At 45.2% G+C, this 26,797-nt stretch overlaps 1 protein-coding gene across 4 annotated transcripts in view; it reads left to right on the top strand.

The window, feature by feature from the left end:
* The first annotated feature begins 1,125 nt into the window (after positions 1-1,125).
* Positions 1,126-26,797, top strand: part of LOC115592478 (mucin-5AC) — a 40,666-nt gene continuing 14,994 nt past the window's right edge. Inside the window, exons 1-4 of one of the 4 annotated variants that reach the window (XM_030435260.1) lie at positions 1,126-1,793; positions 9,709-13,496; positions 17,127-17,201; positions 21,319-21,402. In XM_030435260.1, the coding sequence (XP_030291120.1) occupies positions 10,555-13,496; positions 17,127-17,201; positions 21,319-21,402 (3,101 nt within the window). In that variant the 5' untranslated portion in view covers positions 1,126-1,793; positions 9,709-10,554. The remainder of the gene's footprint in view (positions 1,794-9,708; positions 13,497-17,126; positions 17,202-21,318; positions 21,403-26,797) is intronic. The other 3 variants (XM_030435262.1, XM_030435263.1, XM_030435264.1) reach the window with 3 other exon arrangements.

Consider the following 26,797-nt stretch of genomic DNA (forward strand, 5'->3'; position numbering starts at 1 on the left):
TAAATTCTGTGGGAGTAATTGTGCACTTTCCATGAAATTGTATGTGAAATCCATTCAGATGACGATTCCCAGAAACGGGGGGGGGGTTTGAAAGTATAAAAAAAGTAGAGCATCTGAGAGATGTAAAAACAAGATTCAGTGGATTGTTAATGCAAGTCTGATAGAGAGAAAGAGAGAGAGAGAGAGGGAGGACAAGATAAGTGATCAGAGCTGATAAAATGGGATGAGATGTCTCAGCCCTTGAGGCATGTAGGTGTAGACTTTATCTCTCCATCTCCGCTGTGTGGAGTGGTTTTCTACTACCCGGCCTCAGGTGACAGTGGTGATGGGGTCGATGTACAACAATTAAAATGATTTTTTTTTTTTTTTTTTTTTTATGAAAAAATCGATTTGTTCTAGTCATCAAGCCCGGACAGAAAAAAAACCCCAACACATTCTCCCATGCTCGGAACTTCAGAGCAAAAAAAATACGTGATCAAATTAAATACAGATTTCCGCCGTTTTCAATTTTTGCATGCACAGCACAGCAAACACTTACGCATGTTAATTTAAAGAGGCCTGAATGAAAATGAAAGAAAACACCCAGGAGCGCTTTAACCTTCGACGGCTGTGGATCTGCCTTGTGCTTCAGAGGGGCCATTGTCCATGTGTCTCTATTATCCTGCTGGTCACGGTTCCCCGGCTCTGCCCTCCGTTCATATGGGAGATATCTGTAGAATAATTCTACCTGTCTGTTCCTATCTCCTTCTCCCTCCTTCTCCCCCCCTCTTCTTCTTCCTCCCCCTCTCTCTGCGTGACCTTTCTGCATCCCCCCCCCCCCCCCATCTGACCGTGGTGTCCTGTCAGCTCTTTCCTTTCCTCCACCTCACTCTACTAGCCGCTCCCCCCCTCCACCCCCACCCTAAACCTCCAGTGCCCCTCATTTACACCCCCTACTGACTGCCTCTTCCCTCCCTGTCCCTTGGTTCCGCCCCCTGGATCACTTTGCTCCCCTCTCTCCTCCCCTCTCCTCCTCTCGCTGTCTCCCTCTTTGCCCTCTGCAGCTGTACATACTCTGCTTTTTAATTAGACCGACTCACTAGCTCCACCTCCCTCTGCCTCCTACTCTCCATCCCACACTCCCCCCCCCCCCTTTACCACCACCACCACCACCACCCTCCATCCCTTTGCTTACAAGGATACAGGGGGCTTGCATGGCGACACAGAGAGGGGGTCATGATGGAGAGACGCAGCGTGAAAGGGGGAGAGAGGAAAAAAAGGGAACGAGACGGGGAGAACTGAGAGGAGCATCTGAGAGGATAACTGCCTGTTTGCTCACTCTTGTCTTCTTGCTCCCCCTCCTGTCCATTCACTTCCACTCACAGCACAAGCGCTCAGACAGCTAGGTAGGCACAGCGTACAGAGCTCAGAGCTCTGAGGGATGGATAAAAAAGGTTCCCACGTGAAAGGCATGAATCCACGGGAGGAGAGGAGGGCGAGCTAGAAGAAAACACACAGCCAAGAAGAGGAGAGAGGAGAAAGAGGGGAGGAGGAGGAGGAGGAGAAGAGGAAGAGGGGGGAGACAAGAGAGAGGAGCAGATGGACTCTTGCACAGAGGAGAGGCAACGGTGTGAAGCTCACCGAGCAGCAGTGGCAGAGAGGTGGGAATAATAATAAAAAAAAAAAGCCAAACCACGAAACGCCAGGAGGGATGGAAGAATGGGCTGAGGAACGGTGAAGGAATAGCGGAGAGAAGAGGAGCGAGCGTTTGTGGGAGACAACACAGAAGAGGGAAACAGGAAGAGAGAGATGTGGTATGTGTGACTCAGTTCTGTGTCCTGACGGAAGATAGTACAGCAATCTCCCCATCAGCCTCCTCTCAGCATCACCATAGAGATAACGAAGTGGGAAAGATCCGAGCCGAGGCAAAGATTTTTAAAAGCATCGCAGAAGTGTCTGTTTTGTTATTTTGTGCAGCGATGAGTGTCTTTCACTTCACTGTTTTGTTTTTGGCTCTCTCCACATTTGGCTAAATTACACAAGGGGGGAGACTGAGAGGGAGAGAGAGGGAGAGAGAGACGGGGTATGTTCTTGCATGTGTGCACACACGTGCGTGCACACATTCTGTTTATGTGTTGGGAAGAAAGGTGTGTGTGTGTGCGAACGTGCGTGCGTGTGTGCGCACATATTTATCCTGACAATGGGGGTGTGTTAATGCACTCACGGCGTGGCTGTGTTGGTGTGCGTGTGTGAAATCTAGTGAAATGGGATTGTACGTGTGTGTGTGTGTGCGCGCGCGCGTGTGTTTGGATGCTGGGATTTGCTTTACTGCAGGTGTGGGAGTTATTTTCCGAGATTGTGCAGCTTTATGAGAAGCTTTAAAGAGTGAGGAGCTTAGATTGGTCTGTCAGTGATGTAGCTTTGCAGATTCCAGCAGCGTGCTTTCATTGCTTATTTGTCATGAGAAGGACTCTGTGTGTGTGTGTGTGTGTGTGTGTGTGTGTGTGGAGGGGGGTGTACGCAGAAAGTTTGAGGAGGAGGAGGAGGAGGAGGAGGTGGAGGAGGAGGCACTGAGTGAGGGAATTCCATTTGTATGGATCTGTGTGTGTGTGTGTGTGTGTGTGTGTGTGTGTTTATGTATAAACCCAACGCATGCTCCTCTGCCCGCATTAGCATCTCATTTTCGAGGCGACGTGGGAAATTATTAATGCATTTCAATGGCACTAATACGCTTTAACGTTACGATAACTCATTTAAGAGTTTAACACCCCTCTTGTTTCTCATTAACTCATCTCGCAGCAGTCTCCTCACTGACACGGATAATACAAATATAATTGCACATGCGCTAACTCACGCGTGCACGCTCTCGCCACGCGCAGGTGCACATTCGCACACACACACACACACACACACACACACACACACACACATTCGCCGTGTGAATAAAAAAGCGCTGTGCTGTTAATCCTGCCTGTCGTCGCACAGCTCCTCTCTCCTCCCTCTCTCGCTCCCACCGCTCCACATTACAGTATATTTCCCTTTTATCTTATCTCATCAACGTGTCTTTTAAGGGGTCAGCTATCTCCATCTTGCTGCTTCCTCTTTTTTTTTTTTTTTCTTTATCTACTATTTAATCCTCTCCTCTCACATTGCTCATAAATCTGTCCCCTCCACTTACACATCTCTGGAGCCGACACCACACTTTTATATACTTTCCTCGTCCCTTACTTTTCTCCGCACTCTAGGAATCCGTCTGTCAGCCGGCCAGGTGTTTACGTCAGGCTGACAGAGGCTATGCTTTATAGCTAACACAGTGTGATGTACTCTGGGGACATTAGTTTGGACAGGGACATTGCAGCACGACGGCCCAGCAGAGAGTAGCCCCCCCCCCCGGGAGCGGCTTTCGCTGTACAGCCCTACATGTTGAGTGCCGCTGTGCATCGGACGTGTCAGTCGGTGCAACCTGTTCTGTTTTGCTGCTTACATCCACACATAGACCGTTGGAAAATGTAACCTTTCTGAGTCCCGTGGCAGAGACACACGAAAGCCGGAGCATAAAAGAACTAACCAGCCAGAGGAAACAAGACAATTAGGCATCAAGAAAGAAAACAATGTTTACTCTGGCTTCCTTTCACAGATACTCAAATTTGCCCACAGTTGGCTAAGTATGCTTATCACAATCCATTGGCCTACATATAGGGATTTCATATTAGGCGGAGGATTTTGGTCAAAAGAGGACAGATGGAACAAATCATTTCTGGCGCTCACACTCGAAAAAAGTTAGAATTAATCCGGCCATCCTTCAAGGAAACTGGAACAAGGAGGGTGGCCACACTGTCCTCTCCAGTAATGAGACGGCCGGTCACTTCACAGGCTGATGCTCGTGTTTGATTGCGTGACAATGGGAGGCATGTTTAACCTTGTGTTGTTAGGTGAGCTATCGCATTGCGAATGATAAAAGTCTGCCATGCGACAGTCCTCGTCAAAGTTTTCACATCCCAACCGGTGAAGTTATGCACAATAAGACTTTCTGTGTTTTCACCTGTGTCCGTTGCTCGTTGTTTGGTTGGTCTGTCAGCAGGACTACTTGGTCTCAGCCCAGAATAAACCCCAGTAACCGTTGTTGCTTATCCTGAAAAAAGGGACATAAACTACAAACATAAGACCGGGACGATATGATATTGTCTCCGCCAAATATCGTGAAATCCTTGGCTCGCCATTTTTTCCCACATTAAACCTGAAATTCTGCTTAACTGGTGATCTGGCGTTCTTAGAAACTAAGTCCACCATTCCTGTATGTTATCCCGCTGCCTGCATGCCGTTACATCAGCCAATTAACCTGTAGTAACCTCTACGAACCTGGTCTGCAGCTGCTGCCAGGACAGTTTGGTGTGCATTTACTTTTCAAAATAAAAGCCTGGAGATGCTATAACAGCAACAACATATTCAGTATTTACAAAATGTACATAATTACTCGAAAGCTGTGTCATATTCAAACGTGATGCAACATGATCAGTCATTTGGAGTCTTTGGAGGCTTCTGTCCACCTCCGTATTCACTCTCTTCTGGGTCTTATTGTAAAAGAGAAAAAATGCATATGATAAAAACTATTATGACATTGGCTAATAGATAATATTGCCTCAAGCCTAATGAACATACATGCTAACCTGACTTCTTAATCCTGCAATAACTCAATCTCGGATTTTGGTGGCAGTAAAAACACAACACTGAACACAACACTGAAATATTAGTACCTTACAAAATTACTCGAAAGCTGTGTCATATTCAAACGTGATGCAACATGATCAGTCATTTGGAGTCTTTGGAGGCTTCTGTCCACCTCCGTATTCACTCTCCTCTGGGTCTTATTTGTTCTCGACCAACTCCTGAGGGAATTATTTGGCTCTTTAGCTGCTTAACACTTCAACAGCTAACGTAACTGTGTCTGTCTTTGCTAATGTTAGTCACTAGAGCTCGTGTGGGAACTTCACCTTCGTCACACTGTATGAAAACGGAGTCTTTTACAGCTCAGTTTGTGCCTTCTGCCACTTCCATGTTTGCTTTAACAACCGTGCCAGAAACTTCCAAGCTTCCTGTTTGTCGATTCTGATTATTTAATACTCGCCGCAGATAGCACCTGCCTGGTGAAATATGGCTCGCGGCGATGCCTGACTGTAAGTGCCCGAATTGGATGCCAGTACACAGTCATAAACAAACAAACAAGCCGGCGTTTACATCGTGCTGCTATTACACAGTAAGCATCTGACAGGAATAACAATGGTTGTGTTCGCCACGTTGCTTCGGATATATAATGAATTAAGAATCTTAATTTAATTTGTGTTTGTGTAATTTAATTTGCCATTATGCATGATCGGGCTTAAGATTTCATCAGTCAGAGGCGGCTGACTCTGTAACACAGCACACACACTCTGAGTATCGGCAATAAAGGATTTCTTTCTGGGGAGCAGATTCGATTCCTTTACCTGTTTCAGTCTCTCAAAGCCAGGTTGACCTCCGCCTTGGTATTGCTTATGCAGGCATGTGGATCTGTTTACACACAAATCTTTGTCCCCACAAACTCCTTTTATGGGCTTACATCTGCATTTTTTAATGTGCCCGCTGGTTTTATTGTATCAAATAAAACGAAACATCCTCCCGTTTGAGGCATCGCCGCCCCACACTGCACTGCACTGCACTGCGCCGCACGCAATGCTTACCTAACAAAATATTCATCTACAGGCGACTCTGAGGGAGTTGTACCTGAATTTTGAGATCTCTTTGGACAAGAACCCAAACACCACAAAGCATCCCTGCACTTTGCATCTGTTCCGTGGGCTGACTGCGCTGTAAATCCCTCTGACAGAGCGCAGGTATAACTCTTACCCCTTCCTTTTGCTCACAGGGCCAATAACTGATCATATAGCTTTTCTTAGTTCCTCTCCAGTTCCCCCTTAAATGCCCTGACACGCTGATGCTCCTGATTTACCACTTCACTGAACCCTAACCATGACATTTCCTCTGCTGCCAGGGGTTGTTCCCTCCTGCTTTGCTCCCTGTCCCCCTCCCCATCACCACCACCACCACCACCACCACCTCCGCCTGTCTGCCTCCCTCCCTCCGCCTCTTCTCCCTCCTACTTATTCAGATTCCTACTCCTCTCTGTTTGCTATGTGTCTCATAGCATCTCTAAATATAACCGAGCATGTCTACCTCCTCTCCTTCCTCTTCCTCTCTCTGTGCCTCCTCTTCATCTCGGTCCTGTCTGACAAATTTAAGCGTGCCTAGACAATCTGATCTGACATGCCTTTACATAACAATTCAATCCACAGCACCTTCCACCTCCTCAGCACAGCGAGACCCAAAGGTGTGTTATTGGCATGGATGCAATTCTCGACATCCCTGAAAGACTCCGGCACGGAATATTATTAGATCTGCGCAACCGGAGTCGTGGCTTCTTGTGTTGTGAATGCATTGGATATGTTTCTCAGAGTCGGCACGGCTGAGCACGGGGAGATCAGATGTGACCTTAGCATTATCATCTCACACACACACACACAGCCATAAAACCACACACACACACACACATGGAAGAGGATAGGAGCCTATAGTCACAGTAAAACCTTCTCCGAGAGGTAGGCAGCTAGCAATGAGGCTGTAGTAAATCTTAAATAATAACTGCAAAGAGTTATGACCCTTGCTGGCATTATGCCGTCGCACACCTTCCTCCTCCTGCCTGGTGATTTATCTCTTGTCTGCCAATAGAGCTCAACGTGAAAATGTCACATGTGGGAAAGCGCTGGCCTCAGCCACACGAGCGAGCCCATGCAGCATTAGGAGGGTCCGGATTCATTAAACTGTCGGCGTAAATTCTGATCCGAGGGGGTAGTTTGCAGATCGAGAGGGAGGAACTGTGGGGACGTGGGACAGAAGAAGAGGCAGCGGGAGGGAGGAGGGAAGGGAGGAAAAGGAGATGGAAGATAGAGGGAAGGTAGCATCGGGATGACACTCCATTGAGGGGAGTCGGGGTAATGGTCCTGCGACGGATGGATGAAACTCGGAGGGAAATCTGTCAGGGAGAATGTTGAAAGTAGAGAGCGTTTTTTTTGGTTTTTTTTTTTACAAGAGATGGGTAGGAAGAGCGACGACTGGAGTGAAATGGGCTATTAATGGGCAAAAAAAAAAGCAGGAGTGGGAACGTGATTTTTATCCAGCAAGAAGAAAGACAATCATCAAGGTCAAATTGGGCAGTGTAGATCAAAGCAGGTTAATAATATGCTTTAGATGCACCTTTGCTTTTGTCTCTAAGCCTCTGTAGTGCATTATTCAGCCCTCCTTAGTGTACTATTACTCAGGGCGGTTAAACAGCTCATCTGTATACGCTGCAGCGATAAGAAAGTAAAATGAGAAGGAATCCCTCGGTTTGTTTCTCATTCCGAGTGCGTATGGTTGATATTTCCCCTCAAGGCTCATGTCGGCTGTGACTTTAATCACAATTTATCCTAATAACCATGTTTTTAAAGGGGGTTGACGGTGGGGGCGCGGTTGTAACAAAGATCCTCCTCATCGGAGCCGCGAGAAGAAAGAGAGGAAAACAGAGGACGTAAATAAAAGTGGCAGCCCCTCGGGTATCTCTCTCCCTAAATAACCTGGGAGCTGTGAAGGAGTCACTAATTACCCCTCCCACAGAAGAGAAGGGGAGCGGAGTAACGGCCAGTCACACTTGCACACAGAATTAGCCCGGGCCTGTCAGTGTCAGAGGCAATCACAAGGAGATAACAAGGCGTGGATCCATAGATCGTGTAAGGCAAACGACAGCATCGCGCCTGACTGCCAGTGGCACGGACAGGAAATGGAAGTGATATATATACGTATCAAGGCCATAGATCGTCAAAAACAGAGCGCAGAATCGGGATGACGAGAACATACTACTAAATACAGCAAGGCAGACAGACTGTCACACAGTGACCAGATGAATCAGAAAGGATGTCAGCATGGCAGATCATCAAGCACTGATAACAGGGCCACAGACTGTTAAACATGGAGGAAAAGGAAAATCTGTAAGACACACGCATACGAGGAACAGAATAATAGTCTCACTGGGTACCAACGAGCAGCAATAATACTGAATACCACCAGAACAGTTGCTGCTACCACAAGACATGTACTTTAAACACAAATGTTAGTAAATGTACGACTGGGTATCGAACTTTGATTGGGTGGACCATATGCCCACGTAACCATTTTCATCTTATGTCAGCTTGACATGACGGGATAATGTTATGCTGCCATGTTGGAATTCGTATAAATTTAGAGAATCTGAAAAATAATGTTGTTATCTTTTCACCACTTCCTGATTGATCAGCAACCAAAAAAAGATCTGGGGGGACATCAACCGTACCCACCAGAGTGTTGGTGCTAAGGCGGGACAAAAGTGTTACATTAATATATTACTGTTATCAGTAACAGAGTTTTATAATCCATTTCTAATAGGATTTGTGGTAATATTATTACAGTCACTAAGTACGGTAATGCATTACCACCGGAAGTTCCTACGCAACGCGATGCTGGCAACTCATTTAAACTCCTTCACAGGCGCATAACGATATAAATGTTTTAACTTCTGTCAATATGGACATGCTAAATATGGTTAGATCAGTTAGATTCATTTAACAGAAACCAGAGGAACTGAAGAATCATTCATTCAGATTTGCCAGCATGGTAAAAGAGATGGAAAAAAGTGTTGACTAACCCTACCTTTGAAGTGGTCATAAAGTCCAAATGATGTGTCCACTGATCAGTAATTTATATTCCTTTGGTCCGTGAGGGTCCGCAGATCAAAAGAATGAAAAAGGGTTTTCAGATTCATCAGATTCATCCAAGTTGTGCATATTGTCCTGTGAAGTCCATCGCTCACTGTCCGCCAACTTCATACATCATTTCTATTCTTTCTGCCCAATATTGTCGGGTATGTTTGTTTTCCTATGAGCTCTGGCCAGACACAGAGTGCAGTTTTATCACTTGTTTTCCGAGCATAACTGAATGCAAAACATAAGGAAAACAAACTCAAAGTTTTAAAGTTTTGAATGAGAGTAAAGTGTTGTCGTCAATAAAGACCAGGTTTATCCGGGGCTATAGTGTAAGGCATTACTATGCACAGACACTTATATTGTAAAGAATGGTATTACTTTCAAATGGTAGTAACTGTTAATATGTAATAATTAACTTTTGGGAGATAACTTACCAAACACCTGGAAGCGGTATTGAGATATTAAGATATCGATACTGTTATTGAAATATTTTTTTTAACAGTACCCAGTAAGTAAACACAGATGTACAAAAGACAGACCTCACATACACAAAAGGGTGAGTCCCAGAGAAAGGAATATCAAATACACATAATAAATAAGTATCCCCTTCAGCCACTATGAATAGGTCTTAATTAGGTTGATACTCTTCTACTGTTGATGATATACTTGCTGTTATTCCCGCACTCTGTTTTTCTTTTGCCACCTACATCCTTTCATTACCTTCTCTGAATTGATGTATTCTCTTTTTCGAGTGTGCGTTGACCCCAGCGCTCATGCATTTTTAAAATAGCTGCCTATCTTATATCTTCCTCATGATCCCGAGGAACAAGCACATTGTATCTCAATGAGAATGCAACAATATGGGAACAATTACGGTCTCTTACTCCACTTCTTTCTCTCTTTGTCTTTCTGCTCTCTTTAGGAGCTCATGCTGTCTTCAACCATGAGAGGATGAGTCACTGAGAGAAGAGCTGAGAAAAGAAAAAGAAACCGAGAGAGATTGTGATAAAAAGGACGGGAGGGAGACCGAAAAAGTGCTGTAACAGATCAGGCCATTATGGGGAAGTACGAAGGCCCATCCCAAACTTTGGCCATCCAATCTCTTGAGAGCCCAGGGGACCACGCAGGTGGAGAAGGAGGTGCTGCCAAGTAGACGAGCCAGTGTGATGGACACAGAGAGGATGGACAGGCTGAATTCCCTTCCTTCCTGCTTATTTGTGGGTAACCTCCCTGGCCTCATCAACAGTTTGTCTCCCTGGAAGGTTCAGGAGGAAGGGGACTAAAAAGCAAAAGTGCACAACATTGAAAGTCATGGAGCCGTATGGACACTTCTCACATTTTAAAGAATATTTGATGCTGCATATATTTATTTTTGTACAAAGGTAAGAGTAGAGACCCAGAACGATCTCTGGGTTTGCATATATCACAGTGATCTACACTTAATTTTTACTTGCTGTGTTTAATGTTACCACACCTTGAACTGTGACTATGGTAATCCTTTCTAGAGGACAATCTTAGCAAAGGAAGTCCTTGCTGTATGGATTTTAGATAACCTGAGCAGCTGCACACAATCCTATAACAGCTATTTAAGCTCTGTGATGAAACTGGATCTCAGTCAATCAATTGTGCAGAACTCTCAGTGTTACAATGAATATATAGTAAAGGGGAGATCGCTTTCCTTGTTGACGCACTAACACAACTAAGCCTTCACAACATCAAACTGCCTGCAGCGCCTGTGGATGTTGGGGGAGCGAGAGAGACAAAAGAAATGGTGAGCAAAGAGTCCAATCACTTGCTCACAGGCCAGACCAACGGCAAGAGCACCTTGGCGGACAAGCTGCCCGGGACAATGACTGTGCGCTCTGTGCTGCTCAATCGAGACTCCCCGGATATCGAGAGCCGCCTCAAGCGGCGCCGCAACCGTACCCACCAGGTCCGCTTTAAAGACCTGGAGGATGGCAGCAGCAGCAGTGGCAACAGTGGGACAGGAGAAAACAATAGCCATCAGAGGCCTGCCACAGATTGTGACAGCCCACATCCTCTTCGAAAACATAGCAGTAGAGCCCCGACGCCATGGGCTGACAGGGACGGACTACGGGCAGAGGGTCTGCCTGGCAAAACCTCTGTGGTGGGGGCCGTGCGTGGGGACATGGCAAGTACTATTGAGGTGGTGGCTGCTTTCTTAGCCAGGGCCCCTCCTCATCCACTGACGCCGGGTCCTACGCGTCGATGCTGGGCACCACCACAGACTAACTCCCTAACCTTGCCAATGACACGCAGGGCCAGTACGAGCACCAGCACAGCCATCCAGACCTCCCCATGCCTGAGAAAGCCCCAGTCCCTCTCTTCCACACACACACGTAGCCACAGCTTCGGGGACTCCGTGGGCGTGGATGGGGACGATGAACATGACTCTCAAGATGAGTACCTTACGCATAACCATGTGTTGTCGCCTGGGTCCAAGGATCAAAATGATCCTCCTGGGCCTGGAGATCGTGGGGAACGAACTGTGGTAGAACGGAGGTCTAAAGCCTCCAGGACAGAAATTAAATCAGCTGTTAGTGTTATAAAAAACTCAAGGCACAGCTGCCCCCCTTCAGTCCTTCACAACTCTGAGCCATTATCCTCTGTGTCCTGTCGAGATGGCCCTAAGCGTCAGGGAAGCAGCACTCCCTCAGTGGTCAGGAGGAGAAAGCGACTGAATAGGACAACGAGCGATCCTGGGAAGGAAGTGCACTATTGCACCACTCTCACTCAGACTGAAAGCCCCTGTCCCTCCCTGCAACCTTCAAATACCAAACTCTGTACCACTCAAGTACAAACTGAAAGCCCTTCCATGCCTCTAAATTCAAAGTTTTGCACCGCCCAAAGTCAAACAGAGAGTCATGATCAGTCTTTGAGTGACAAACAATGCACAACTCAAATCCAAACCACCCACTCTTGTCCAGCCCTACCTCCGAATGCTGAACAGTGCACCACCCAAATACAAACAGACTTGCCCTGTCGATCTCCTCCCAATCATCAACCTTGCACTACTGAGACACAAACTTACAGCCCTTGTGCTTCCCCACCGCTGATGGCATCACCAAGCCCAATGCAAATTCAATCTGAGAGTCCTGTTCCCCCAGCCATGACTCAAGACCCTCCTGACACCCAAATAACTACTGTGCCTTACTGTACCTCTCCCCCACCAACGCAGACCCCTGATCACTGCTCTAAGCCACCTTGCTCCTCTCCACTTAGGCCAGCTTGCACCACCCCTCCTCCACCCATTGCACTGCCCATTCCTTGCTCCACTTCTGCACCTACGGTAGTCCAACACCCTATTCCCTATTATACAGTCGTGTCACCACCGACAACACCCAGCACAGCTCTTGTCTGCTCGAGTCCCACCCCACCTGCACCCCCATGCCCCACCCAAAACTGCAACTCCCCTGTCCCAAACATAGTATCATCGGCTCCCTTAACCTGCTCCAGCCCTACCCCAGTTTTAACCCCTGACGCAACTCCCTTGGAGGCCAACAGACATCCACCCACTGCCCCAAACATAACACATCAACCACCCAACCCCACACCTCCTACAAATCTGACACCCTGTACAATTGTAACTCAGACTGCTCTGTCTTGCACCTCCATATCCTATTACTCCACCACACATCCAGTTGGTCCCAATGCCCCTCACACAAATTCGACGTCACCTTCTTATGCCACTCTCATACAAACTGTCTCTCATTGCAACATACCATGTAAAGCTCTGCAAAATACCTCTGCTGCTAACACAGGCATAACTCCCTACTCCTCCCCTGTCCCCAAACTAAAATCTTGCACTTCTCCGCCTCCACTTGTGAAAACATACGCGTCCACTATTCCAAATGCACAACCGGGTGCAACACCAACTAAAGCTGTTCCTCTGTACTCTTCCACATTTCGTGCTGCGCCACCATACACCCCTCCCTCTCAGGCCCCCTATAATGCTCAGGATAAGAGGGGCATCCGACTTCCACCACCTCCCCCTCCACCTCCCCCTTACACACCACGCAAAAAGGGAAATGATCCGCCAGGTCCTGCAATCCGAACACCCATGCTCAGGGCAGACAGCAAGGCGAGCAAGAAAGATAAAGAAAAGGAAGAGAAAAAGGAAGACATAAAATGTACAGACTCACCGAAGCTCTGTGAGAGAGCCAGCTCTCTGAAGCACAGAGCTCAAACTCCGCCAGTTGCTGTGAAGGGAGAGAAGCAGTCCTCCAACTCCTCTCCTGCCAAGGCTTGTTTTAAACCCAGCTGTCTCAGCTCAGCCCAGGCTCAGCTTGGGGTGCTACACAAAATGCTCTGCTCAGGAGCCAATGCCAGGCCCAACACCCCCAACAGCCAACACCCTCTCCCTCCAAACCAGCAGGGTTGCTCTGGAGCCAGGGGCTGCTCTGGTTCAGGGGAGCGGCCTACAGCTGGGCCCCTGACTGCCACCCAGGCTGACACACTAAGACAAGTCCAGGAAATTCTGGGTGGGTTGGTGTCTGGGGCAAGGTGTAAACTGGACCCAGCCAGGGTGACGGAGAAGCTCCTGAGTCCCAACGGACCTCTGCATGATATACGTAGCCTGCAGAACCAGCTCCACAGCCTGGAAGGGGTCCTGGAGACCAGCCAGAACACCATTAAGGTCCTGCTGGATGTCATTCAAGACCTTGAGAAGAAGGAAGCCGAGAGAGACGGGTGAGGAAATATTTCATTTTGGTGGGACAGTTAACATTTCATGACTGAAAAGATAATTCCTGCACACTGACTCCAAACCACAAATCTATTCTAATCAACAATGTTTGCAGACCTTTGTCACGTGGTAATAAATGCATAATATAATAGCATGCATACCTTATTACTATTGCATCATCAACATCCAGCTGCCAAGTTGTTCTGATGGCTGTGCACACTTGCATTCAATTAGCCCTGGGATGACTTGCGGCCACGTTTAGACCGACCTGCATCAAAAACTCAGCCGCTTTTATTCACTTGACTGCGGCCACCCCATCAACACTTTAGGGGAGCCAAAGCTGAGAGCTCTGGTGAAGAAATTAAGGATTGCAATGTGTCGTCACCTGTCACCAATTCCTGGTGCTTTATATGGTAAACTGTGTAATTTAACTGTTTACCCCACAGTTACGTGACAAAAGATAATTACAGCTCTTTGATTACTATGATGTTCACATATGGATTTGTTATTTTAACCTGGCTTTTGGGATAGTATTTCATATCTCACCGATACTTGAAGCAACACCAGCCTCTTGTGTTGTTTTAACTTAGGATTGTTTTCAGTCCAAATGGCTGCAACACCTTTAGAGAGGCTGTGTTTAGAAAGACAACCTCACTGCAAGAAAAACACAGTCCTTTCATACATTTCACTGCCTCAGCAGGGGCTCGTGACACAGAGGGCTCCAGCAAAGAAATGCAGTGTTGTCTGGCAGGGAAGTTGACCCTGGCTCACTTTTGTCACAACACAATGCAGCCTCATCTCGCAAGGTGCTGCGGTAGCCAAATATCTGCAAGTGCACATTCCTAGATTACTTTGTAATGTGACCGCTTTATTTCTACTGTTTACCTCGCTATCATCAAAAGATAAAAATGCTGCCGTGATAACACTGCAGAGTTATAAAATCCTGTTTCATTGTATTATATGAGATATACTCAGATCTAATCATACCGACCTTCCTAGATTATATTTTATTGTCTCACCGCTTCCCAAAACAACACATCCACAACGGTATGGCCGATTTTCAAAAAAGGTTAAAGGGGCACTATCTTGTTTTGGAGAAGAAATTCAATCTCAGGATTAATATTTACGATATGAACGAGGTAATAATACAAACTTTTCCATAAGAGAATAAACAAGCTGTTCTCACAGGAAAATAAAGTCTCCAGAACACTGTTTGAAGATAGACAGGTGGCAGGGTCCGCCATATATAAACAAAGCAAAACAGAATGAAATTGTGTTGTCTGTTTGTTTATTCAGTCGTGAAAACAAAGAGTTTGTTGACTTAGTTTGTATAGAAACAAAAATAAATCGCCAATGAAGATCCCTCACTACCAATTAAAATGCTGTCCCCAAAACTTCACTGTTCAAATATTTAAACCTGAAAATCCGAGCCGATGGTTAAAGCGTGTAGGATTTTGCGGTATCTTGCAGTGAGTTACAGATTGCAACCAATAAAATATCCCTTGTCTCAGATCCTCTCCTACGTTGTCTTCTAGAAAAACCCCAAAAGTTCCTCTCTACAGCTCGTGTTTTGTTTGTCCTTTCAGGGCTACCGTAGAAACATGGCAGCGCAACATGGTAGACCTGCTCCGTCTGTTCACATACAGAGCTGATTCCAAGATAAAAAAAAATGTATATACTAGTGAAAGTAAAGGGTCAAAAGATAAATCTGAGGGGTTGTGAGCTGATTAATGAAGTAACAACAAAAAGAAAAGAAAAACAACATTCTGCTAATTTCTTAGTGAATTTATGCGTTAACCATTTGTTCCTGTTGCTTGCCTATGCGTAAGCCTGAACTTGAGTTTGCTGGGTAGATAACCGAGGATCACAGTTTTGTTCTTTGCACCACATGTCCAAGGTGCGGCTTAAAGGTAGCGTTTGCAGCAGTGTGAAATGTTGCATAGCCCGGGGGTTAAATCAAGAGTTTTGAAGAGGGGGGTTTGCCTGGGTTTAAATCTAGTGTGAAAGCCCAGAGCAAAAAAATAGTGGAGCTATCCCACATTTGAAGTTGTAAATGTGAAATGACTGGAAGCCGCAGGCTAATGGAGCTGTAAACCCAAGGCTAACGGAGGGCTCTCCACTCAGGGCCGAGTGTGGTGTGAAAAGCCATCAGGTAGTCTGTGGCCAACTTTGACATGAAGCCCTCTGTTAACCCCTCAACAAGAGACAGACAGACAGACAGATAGATAGATGGATAGATAAATGGATAGATAGATAGATAGATAGATAGATAGATAGATAGAGAAGAAGCAAGAAGCAGCAAGAGAAGAATAAACAGTGGAACAATACAAACTAGAGACCTGGGAAGTAAATGTCAGCATGCAGCCTATGTGCCTGCTGTTTTATTCCCAGACAGTTAATTTCTCAAGCGAGAATCTGCTTCTCTCCACACAGAAACAAACACGGGGCAGACGTGATGATGTGATCATAGCTCTGCACTAAAAGACCGTCTCCTCTCTCCTGAAATGGGGTGAGACAAGTGGGGCTGTTGTAGGCAGATTATCCTTCAAAAAGGGGGGGAATACACCACCCGGCGGTAATAACCTCGCTGCATCATGTGCCGTGAATATTACGGATAGACGGTTGTTGTGCCTAAGCCTTGCTGTGATGCAGCTCCTCTATTTATAGCCAATCCCGGCATTGTGAGCACTGTGAATACTTTGGCAAGGAAGCTGTGTGGACAGACCACAATGTAAATTTGGCGAGGAGTGGCTAAAACAGCCGTGTGAGTGACAGACAGGGGAAAAAAAACAAACAGCAGATTGAGCGCGAGACAGAAGGCGGGCGGGGCTGGTTGTTATTTTTATGAAGTTTCACGTCAGTCATGTAACTCTCGATCTCAGATATCTGTCATGTCAGACCACGGGGAGCGGTTTGGGGAGCTTTGGTTTCACCCGTTTTGCAGCCCGCTCTCTCCTCGCGCAGATAGGAATCAGCAGTTGGCTGTCATCATGTTGGTGGCTTCAGATGCTCCATGCCTCTTAGTGTAAACCCTTTACCATTCTCATCAAGTCTTTAATTAATCTGCTTCCTACATTGTAAGCTGCTTAGCAATTTCTCCCGCCTTATCACACCAAAATAGTACATGATGCGGGGACGAGAGAACTCTCGGATACGAGGCGATAAATGCAGACGGATGTGTGTCTGTGAATCCATGGAAAGCCTCGACTGATTTGTGAGCGGCGTAATGCCAAACGCTATACCATGCAGACGTCGGAACACGTGACTGCGCGGCCTTCCGTCTCATGAAAGTGACATATCGTGCGTGTGAGGATTCAGTGATGGGTCTAAGTGTGATGCACGCAGACTTGACTTTTACCTCATAAGCATTATTTTATGCCTGGAGTAATACAGTGACTCATGGTTTTTACGTAACAGCCCGAGCCTGTTGGAAGGGGGGGAACCTTCGTTAAAAAATGATCGGGGGTGATTTCAGAGATATCGGTGCATGTGCATGGATGTGTGTGTGTGTGTGTGTGTGTGTTCAGCGAGGGGAAATGATAACCCCGAATATGTCTTTGCGGGCTCACACAGACACACACACGAAACATCGCTCTCTTGTACGCCTGATATGTCATCCATGTGCTTTTCAACAGAAGACATTCCTACCGAACCGGACAGGACATTGAGAACTGTGGGACCTGCAGGGACTGCGCCTGCATCATCTACAGGTATGTTCGAAAAAGGATGTTGTGCCCCTGTGAGTTTTCTGCATATATTTATCACTCGTTTCACACGCGAGCACTGGGAGCGCAGTGCGTGTCTCGTCGCACAGTTATGTGCATCACGCTGTCATTTCCACTCACGTCAGTCTGGGGAGTTCAGTTTTTTTTGGGGGTTTTTTTATGGCTTGGTAGGATTGTCGTTCTGCTCCGTGTGACAAGCACAGCCGGATTGCAGCGCTTTGGGTAGGGCCACTCGTCGCACAAACACCGCTGCAGGTTTGATCACCGAACGCAGTTACGAGAGCTTTATTAAGACTTATCACACACACACACTCTCTCATGCTGCCCCCTCTCAGGTTTAATGAGGTGAACAACAACACATACTTAAGGCGTGCACCCATGTGCCCACTTGGTTCCCCCCCCCCCCTCCTTGACTCTCTTCATTTTTTTCTACTCCCTCCTTATCTCTCTTTTACACACACAGATGCACACAGTGTCAGATACACACACACACGCACACACACACATGCAAACACACCAGTACACACACACACACAGGCAGAGTTACTGCATAATCATTCCGCTCCCAGATTTGAATTGAAATCAATCAATTAACAAACAGGATTTCACACTTTACAGGAGGGTGAAGAAAGGCAAAAAGAAAAGTGTGGATTGCTATGAAATTGAAATCCGCTGTCTCTTAGTTGTAAATGTCAGAAATGGAAAAAAAGGGCTTATTAAGTAAAAGAAGCAAATCTTGCAGCAGCAGACAAGAAAGAAATAGTGAAGAGAGAGAGAGCGGGGAGGACTTTCAAAGTGCTTACACGGACTATTATAATTTGATTATTACTGGATTAACCTGTGAGGCCTGACACATGAAACATTTATTAGAAAATTCAAATTATTTTCAATTTAGGCGTGTTTTGAACGTTTTGACTGAATACAATTAAAATTCTGTTTTAATTTTGGGATAAGTTTGTTTTGTTTTTTATACCGGATATTTTATGTTCCCTTTAGTTATTTTTGTACACATTTATATATTTTGGGAAAATATTTCAGATATATTATTACAAAGGTATATAGTTACTGTACCATCAACATGATTTTGAAGCTGTTTTAAGGTAAAGAAGTGACATAAGGTGGCTTAAACAAAATGACTAGCTTGACAAGGCGTCCATCTTGGATCTGGTAAGCGATCCCGATCGACACTCACAAACTCTCAGACTCTCGGGCCCGTTCCCAGTAAGTCAGGGAGAGCTTAGAGCTGTCCCACTGTCAAATCTTGGAGTGCATGAGGGCTCCCTCGCAGACATTTTGAGCCCTTTATGGCCATTTTTCTTTAGTCCACATTTCTGCAGGCTTTGCCTGAGGGAAATACTGACAGTTCATAGTGTTTTAACACAAGGTTACCCGCGTGTGTTACTGAGGGAAGCCCTCCAAAAACCAATAATAATCCAGATGCAGCTCTCTTCAGTATCTGATTAATTTCATTATTCCTTATGCAAAGTTTTTCATTCTCAAACAGACATTTTCTACATTCCAACCCAAGATTTTCTCCTGGAACTGACTGTCTACTTAAAGCAGACATATTATGCTAATTTTCGGGTTCACAATTTGTTTTGGGTTACTACTTGAATAAGTTTACATTAGTGCTCAACAAACACGTCAGTTTACCTTCCTGAATACCCTCCTCTGATTGAGCAGCACACACAACCCTGTGCCAGCACCACTGACATTAAAAAACTGCAGATAAGTTAAAAATTCACATTTCTATATGTTGGAACTTTACATCTGTTTAGGTAGAATTTTCTGTGCTTCTCTTATCACAACACTGGACATATGCTCTGGTTAAGTTTAGGCTCACTTGTTAGGATTAGGAAAACATCACAGTTTGTCTTAAAATACCTGTTTGATGGTCCGACCCTCCGTTAAAAACAGTTGCCACAAAATCTTCTGGGACTCTCCGCAGACTGAGCTGTTCTACTCTGATAATCAATTCGAGGACGTTCAACACCGGCCAGATTGTATACGACAGGTTTTAATTATTGATCTTGTTGATGCTGTCGAGGTCTCAGAAATTCATGTATCATATATGATACAAAGTCATTATGTGTTGAGGCTGTCGGTGTAAACGATTTAGAGCCGGCATATCAGTCGATTATGTCATAAATCTGAAGAATAACCCAATTAACAGGCCAAGTTTCATCATCAGTCTTCTTAATTGTGGACTGGAGCTGCGAAATGTGCCGTGTGTTCACCATCAGACTGATTGCTTTCAGTGATTTGATGCCGCACGCTCACCTACTCGTTCCTTATTTATTACTCTGCAGCGCTAATAAGGTGTTTCCTGTAGCTGCAGCACATCCTCGACATTAACCTGATTATAAAACAAATGATATTAGTGCTGAGGTTCGGTTACTGTAAACCACATAAATGATTCAATCAAGCTATTATCCTAATCTGGTTATTTTAAATTTATTTATAGTGTGTGTGTGTGTGTGTGTGCGTGGGTGTGCAAGCTTCCTCAAGAAGAAGAAGAAGAAGAAGAAGAAGAAAGACGCTGGGGGAGGACGAGACGAAAAGACAGCTGAGGATAAGAGAGCAGAACGCAAAAGAGATCTGTGAGAAAAGATCTGAGATTTAGAAATGGAACAAGAGAGAGCAGGAGCGGAGGGAGAAGAAGCCCATAAAGAAAATGATTCATTCAGAAACTAAATACAGCTTCATCTCGAAAGATTGGAATATTACAGCGAGGGTTACTGCTCAGGAATGTCAGTATGAGGCGGCGATGCTTCCTCGTCTTGAAGAAAGGGAATACAGATGAGGAGTGTACTGAGAGAGTAACGTGACAGAAGATTAATTATCATCCCCGAGTGTCGTACTGTATAATCATCTGTTTTTTTCTCTGCTCGGAGTCCTTTTTGAAACATTCCTCTTAATACCACACCGCTCAGTCGACATCCCCAGCCACCATCTCATGGTCAGGCGAGGACTTATCACTCAATCGACCTGTCAAGTCGACATGCCTCTTTCACGTGTGACAAGGGGATTTTCCTCCCGCTTTGAAAGGGGAGGAGATTTTCTTTTCTTTGAGGGCTCAAGTTGAGCTGAGTCTGAAAAAAAAAGAGAATTTGGCCGCGACAGAGTAAAAAAAAAAGGTGTTGGGGCGAGAGAGAGGAGAAAAAAAAAGAAAAAGAAAAAGATAGAGTGAAAGCCTGAAAAGGGAGTGAGTGATGGAAAAGCCATAAAATCTGACAGGACAGATTCCATCAATTAAAAAAAAAAAAAAAGCCTCTTGAAGAAGTCTTAGCCGCGTTAAGAAAAGCACAGCTCAGCAGCTCACCGAACGTATCAATCAAGTCGAGGAAGCTCAGACAGGAGTTTATTTAGAAAGCTGAAAAGTGGAATATTTGACCTGAGTTAAACTTAATACCACGCATCATAGTAACTGTGGTTCAGAGCTGACATCAGCAATATTTTTGGATTAACAATCGATCAAACAGTTATGCTCATTGAGCAAAATCAGCTCAACTCCAGAGCATTTTAGCGTCTTTCAGCTCATTGTTTTTGGTGCTATGCTCCACGACTGTAATGTTTTGGTCCACTGTCACCCTTCTAGGATCGTTGTCAGCTGCAGAGAACAGCCAGATCATGTACATATGAAACAAAAACATTCAAACTATTGCAGTAATATTCCAAGATTTCTTTCTCCTCCCTCCGATTATAGACGCAGGCTTTTGATTAAACATCAGCTATTTGATAACAGCTACACAGCTTTGCTAATTGATTAATTCAGGTACAACATAAAGAGACAGGTGTACATATACAAACGAATACAGATATTTATGAGGTAAAACACAGTGTAATAGTGGACACAGCTTTAATGTCTGGAAAGTGAAGCTAACGCGAAGTTGCGACCTCGGCGTGTCCTCGGGCTTTCACCCAGATCTGACGAATGTGTGTGTGTGTGAATGGGTGATTGTGAAAAGTGTTTGTAAAGCACTTTGTGCGGTCAGTAGAGTAGCAAAGCACTATAGAAATAGAAAGAAGTCCATTTACCGTTTATGTTCTTGTTACTAACTTGAAAAATATATTTTTGCTTAACTGTCACACCGGCTTCAAGATGGAAAAACCAAGATGGCAGCGGCTGTAGTGCCGAACGGGAGGCTTCAAAACCGTCAGCAGAAAACCAATGGGTGATGTCATGGTGGGTCCACACTTGGTCACATCCCTTGTTTTTGATGAAAAAGTTCTGATAAACTCACTTTGCACTAACCAGCCCGTCACCAAAATGAAAGATAGACAAAACATATATATATATGTGTATATATATATATAAAGCAAAAATGACAGATAGCAAAAAACACTACACTACAGACTACAAACGAACGATGATGAAATGTTAGCTTGAAAGGTTGCATGCTACATATTAACTTTATCAGGTGACATCAGTTATGTGTTTACAAGCTGTGCTGCCCTCAAGGTCCAGAAAAATGAGTTTGGATTCTATATAGCGAGAATATTAACATAAGATGCAACTGGCAGCTTTTAAAAAAAAAGTTTGATCATGTGAGTATCGTCACTAAACTAATAATTAAGTGCTGTAGTAAGTACCAATTTAGATAGATAGATAGATAGATAGATAGACAGATAGATAGATAGATAGATAGATAGATAGATAGACAGATAGATAGATAGATAGATAGACAGATAGATAGATAGATAGATAGATAGATAGATAGATAGACAGATAGATAGATAGATAGATAGATAGATAGCTTTATTAATACCCGAAGGGAAATTACAGTATCATAGCAGCGGGTACATTCAAATACAAATATAATCAAAACACAAGGACAAAAATAGAAACAATAAAATACTATACACAATATAAAAAACAATATGATACTATATACAATAACATGTATACGTAACTGTAAAATAAATTAAGAGGTAGTGAAGTAAAATAGGATAAGATAAAATAAAATGAAACACTGAGGTAGAAGAGAAGGAAGGTAAGAGGAACATAAGGTGCAAGAGGATAAGGTGCAGTATTTACATTAATGATAATATAAAGCGGATTATTTGAGTGTTATGGAGTTTAAAAAGTAAATGATATCTTTTTAAAGTTGTTTGACTTTGTTTGGAATTTAAAGGAAATTACTCCGAAAAACCTAAAGCATTCACTTCAAAGCAAAAGTCGGGAAAAGACAAACGAAAACAACATTAATATGTTGGCTAAGTGCAAACCACACACCTGTGTTTAAGTGTGTGTTTAAGTGTGTGTGTGTGTGTGTGTGTGTGTTGTGTTGTTCCATCTTTCAGGGCGAGGCTCATGTGAAAATGCTAATGACACTTTAAGAATGCAAATGTTAGATACTCGTCGTGGCTACAGAACGTAGCGTTTCCCACATTTTGTACCCGACTCAGCCTCACAAACAAGCACTTCATTTGTTCTGGGTTGTTTTTAAGCGCCCGCCTCACATTACAGCAGGAATAATGCATGATGTATGTGATGTTATTTATCCGGCACCAGTGGCACATTAACTGCATGTTAATAACGTGAATCTGATTGTGTGGCCGAGCACGGGGCTGTTAATTACCGCGCGGTGGTTGTGATTTTGTCCCCCTGTTATTCCTCTATTCGCTAATGGCGTTACGGGGGCCTGCGTGGAACAAAGTGGGGAGGTCTAACAAGGAACTGTTGTGCTTAATCCCTGCGGAGTGTGCGGAGACGGCGGGCCTAATCAGATCTGTGCTCCGCTGCTTTATCTCCGCTGCCTGCTCTGTCTGTTGCTCCATCACGCATTTCGCTGGAGGAGCTCGATGGGCTGCTACTCCGAGATGGATTAATGACTCTCCGGACCGTACGTTTTCCAGCTGAACCACGAGACCACTAAGAGTTTTTTATCCCCCCCCCCCCCACACTTCTCAAACACAATCCGTCACCGCCTTCACTGAACAGCAGATAATTGAGAAAAAGGTTGCTGAGGAAGCGTTCTCACTGTTTCCCTCCACTCCTGCTGGCTGAATGTTATCTGTGGGGGATGCCACTCACGCTCGTTTGATATCTGTGGCCTCGTTTCACACCCCGCATTGTTTCCTTTCCCACTCCTCTCGTTTTTACGGCCCGCGCCGGCTCTCCTAAGCATCCTATTTGTAGATGAATGCCTCCCCGAGTTTGTGATACGCATATGTATGCCAGGCGTGGTGGCGGTGGCGGAGGGTTTTTCCTCTCTCCAAGACTGGTAGGACGAAGGCCACAGACTGATCCATCGGAGAGGGCTTTGAGACGAACATTTTGTGACAGCGCCTACAGTAACAACTCATCACTGGCCATTCTCACCACACACCCATCATGAATCAGCGCTCCCTGACGCACGTCTCCCACTGACACAACATCGCATGACAGGACTGGATAGTCGCTGCACGCTGTCCTTCGATTGCGATGGACCCCAACCAGAGAGTGAGTTGGTGGAGCATAAGAGACTCTGGGCACGGGGAGGGAAATTTGGGATGACTCTTCATGCATCTTAATATCTCCTCTCATTCAGCCTCCGTACCTCGTCCCCTCTCTCTCCTCTTCGTTTTCCTCCTTTTTTTTTTTTTTTTTTTTCAACAAATGCCCAACTCTAGTGTGCGGTGAAATATTCATCGACATTAAAAATTAATCACGGCGGCTTTAAAAAGATTTTAAAAAGTAATAATAGTGTTAAAGGAGAGAAGGAGAGACCCGGAGACATCTCGCCGCTGGCTCGGCGCGGGTGAAGGACGGCTGCCAGACACGTTTGTCCCATAGATCCCCGCGATGGAGCGGCGCTGCGTGTCTTGCATGGTTAAACAGGCCGCATTAATACAGCCCGATGAAGTCTCCGGGAGAATTAATTGCGATCGCGATGAAAAATTCCAAACAGCGTGCGGGGAATTATCATGAATCCTCGTGTTTTTGTGCAATCGGAGTCAGGGGAACGCGGAGACTTTGTGCTCTAAAGTGCAGAATCTAGTCAGAACAATGCGTAGTGTCTTTGCTGCCACTCAAGGCGGCGTTAAGAGCTGTGGGCTGCGGTGCATGGAGCCCTCATTCGCACTACTCCTGCCCTCTATAATGTGCTTCTGTCTACTTCCACGTCTCCAGAGTGCTACTTCTCAGCTTGGGCTCACGTTTCCTTTCACCGCCTTTGATTCTCTTTCTCACGCGGGCCCAGAAGGGCACGGCAGTCCAATTCAAATACTCTCCACACGGCTCCAACGCTGGCCCATAGCTACTGACAGCTCCTCATTGTCCTGGTTTTATCCGGACGAATATGGCGCTCTACGGACATCAGAAAAAGAGGCGCCTTCTCCAGTAGATTGCTTGTGTCACTTCCTCGGCTCCCCTCCACCACCACCGCCGCCGCCGCCACCTCCGCCACATTTCTTCGTTTTTCTGCGCTTTGAATATAAATACATTTCACACCTAAATGGGGATGAGGAGAAGTGGTGCAAACTCGCAACTCCGGATTGGGTATAGAGGCGGCAGGAAAGAGAGAGAGGGTGAGAGCAGCGTCAGAGACGAGGTGAGTAGGAAAGATTGCACAGGCGGCTACTTACAGCTCTGCTTTCCCCCTTCCACGGCCGGATGAACCGGAACCCGAGGTGTGTCTGTGCACAGTTTATTCAGGGGAAACCCACATCTGCACTATACATACATAGTGTGCAAATGAGAGGACTCTCCTACCAAAATAAATCTGTGCCTCGGTGCCGGGGCTCCTCTCTGAGAACACGGTGATGTGTGAGCAAATTATAGATGAACTTCTCATGTTCACGGTCACAGGGATATTTCTGAACCTGTATCCAGCCTCCAGCCATTCATTAAACATTGACAATTCGCAGCCATTATCATAACAGGGGGGGGAAAAGACCTGACTGAATAGAATATAAAATGAATTCCCGGGGAAGATACAGAGGTTAGGGGAAAGGGAGGGGAGGGGAGTGAAGAAGCAAAGCAAAAGAGACAGAAAGAAGAAACAACAAAGTCTATTACAGTGATAGAAAAACCTGTGTGTGTGTGTGTGTGTTTGTGTGTGTGTGTAAAAGACAGAGAAGACACAATATGAATTTTAAAAGCATCTTTAAAAACAGATCAGGCAGCCCGGTGTCTGTTGAAGTTATTTTTACACTGGCCTATCCTGCTAAAGTTCAGCTGATGCTGGAAGCAGCGTGTCCATAAATCTCGACCCTGTACGCTTTTATATCAACCACAATCTTCCCCTGACTTCAGAGTGTCTATATTCTATATTTCTCTAAAAACAATACATTAAATTGACAAGTGAAAGGGGGCGTTTGAGCTCGTAGTGATGAACCTACAGAGAATTCTCCCCCCAAAATCAGCAGCTCTTCTATTGTTCGGCTGTGGGGCCCAAAAACTTTAACTTTTCTTTGCACTCTCATAACGTTGTTTTCTTTTCTTTTAGCTGGCATCAGAGTTTTAAAAAGGGCAGCCGTACAATGTCTGCTCAGCACCGAACGGCAGACAGACGATTGTTTTTTTTTTCTGATTACATTTTGTAGGAGAAACGCTTTGTAGCAAAATTGCTGCCTGGATCATGTTCAAGAGTAGGAGGCGCAAGGTGAGTCAGCGGCAGGTTGTCGGGGTGGATGGTGGGCACGCGGAGAGCAGGAGTGTGACACTGGAGACAGGTGCCGAGGTTCAGCAAACAACACGACTTTGTTGAATGTTACTGGAGCTCCACAGCTTTGGTTAACTGTTAATGACATACTTCAGCTGGGCACTTACGGTCACTTTTGACTTTTTCCATATTCAAGTGCCAACACATTAAAACCTCAAAAAGTTTATTCGATTGCCAGAATTTGTGCGGGTGGAAATTGTCGAGGAAGCAAATGAAATACTTTAAACATTTTGCTAATGTGATCTATAAAATGTAATATGCATTACAATATGATCTCATGTCAGTCTGTATAGTCTGAGTTTTGGATGTGCAGGACAGTAAGAACAAGTAAAACGGTCATTGTTAAGTTTAAGGCCCCAAAACTGCCTGGTTAAGTTCAGGAGAAGATTGTGGTTTGCATTAAAACCTTCACTTGTTATTTCATTTGAATTCTTTGTCCTTCTTTTACTTACATAAGTTATCGACTGAATGGGTTGCTTCCCAGAACGACATGACCCGGGCAGCGTGACAGTGACAGGTGTACAGCACCTTTGTTGTGTGCTGGCGGTCAGGTGAGGTTTAGGAAGACATTGTTTTTTGGTTTAAAATAGCTAAGTTACGTAATGTATTAGATGTAATTGACCTACTTTAATTAGTTAAAATAACTGACTTTTGATTTTCATATTCACACTGGACACAAACAGCGTTCTCTTGGGTCAAAGTCCTGCGCGTGTTTGACCTGACCATCTTTCCCCAGCCTCCTCCTTATGTGGACTCCAGACTGTTTCACCTGACTTCCTCCTTTGCTGTCGTAATATTTACTAAAGCCACGAGAGGGGGCTGCCTAGAAAGAAATGTAAATACTGGTCGTATGAAAGTCCAGTGTTTGTTTAACCCACCCGTCCACACAAATCTCCTCAAAATGTGGACTTTCTTGCTGTCTGATGTTTTGCA

This window comes from Sparus aurata, chromosome 12 (genome assembly GCF_900880675.1).
Source record: "Sparus aurata chromosome 12, fSpaAur1.1, whole genome shotgun sequence".
Classification (NCBI taxonomy): Eukaryota; Metazoa; Chordata; class Actinopteri; order Spariformes; family Sparidae; genus Sparus; species Sparus aurata.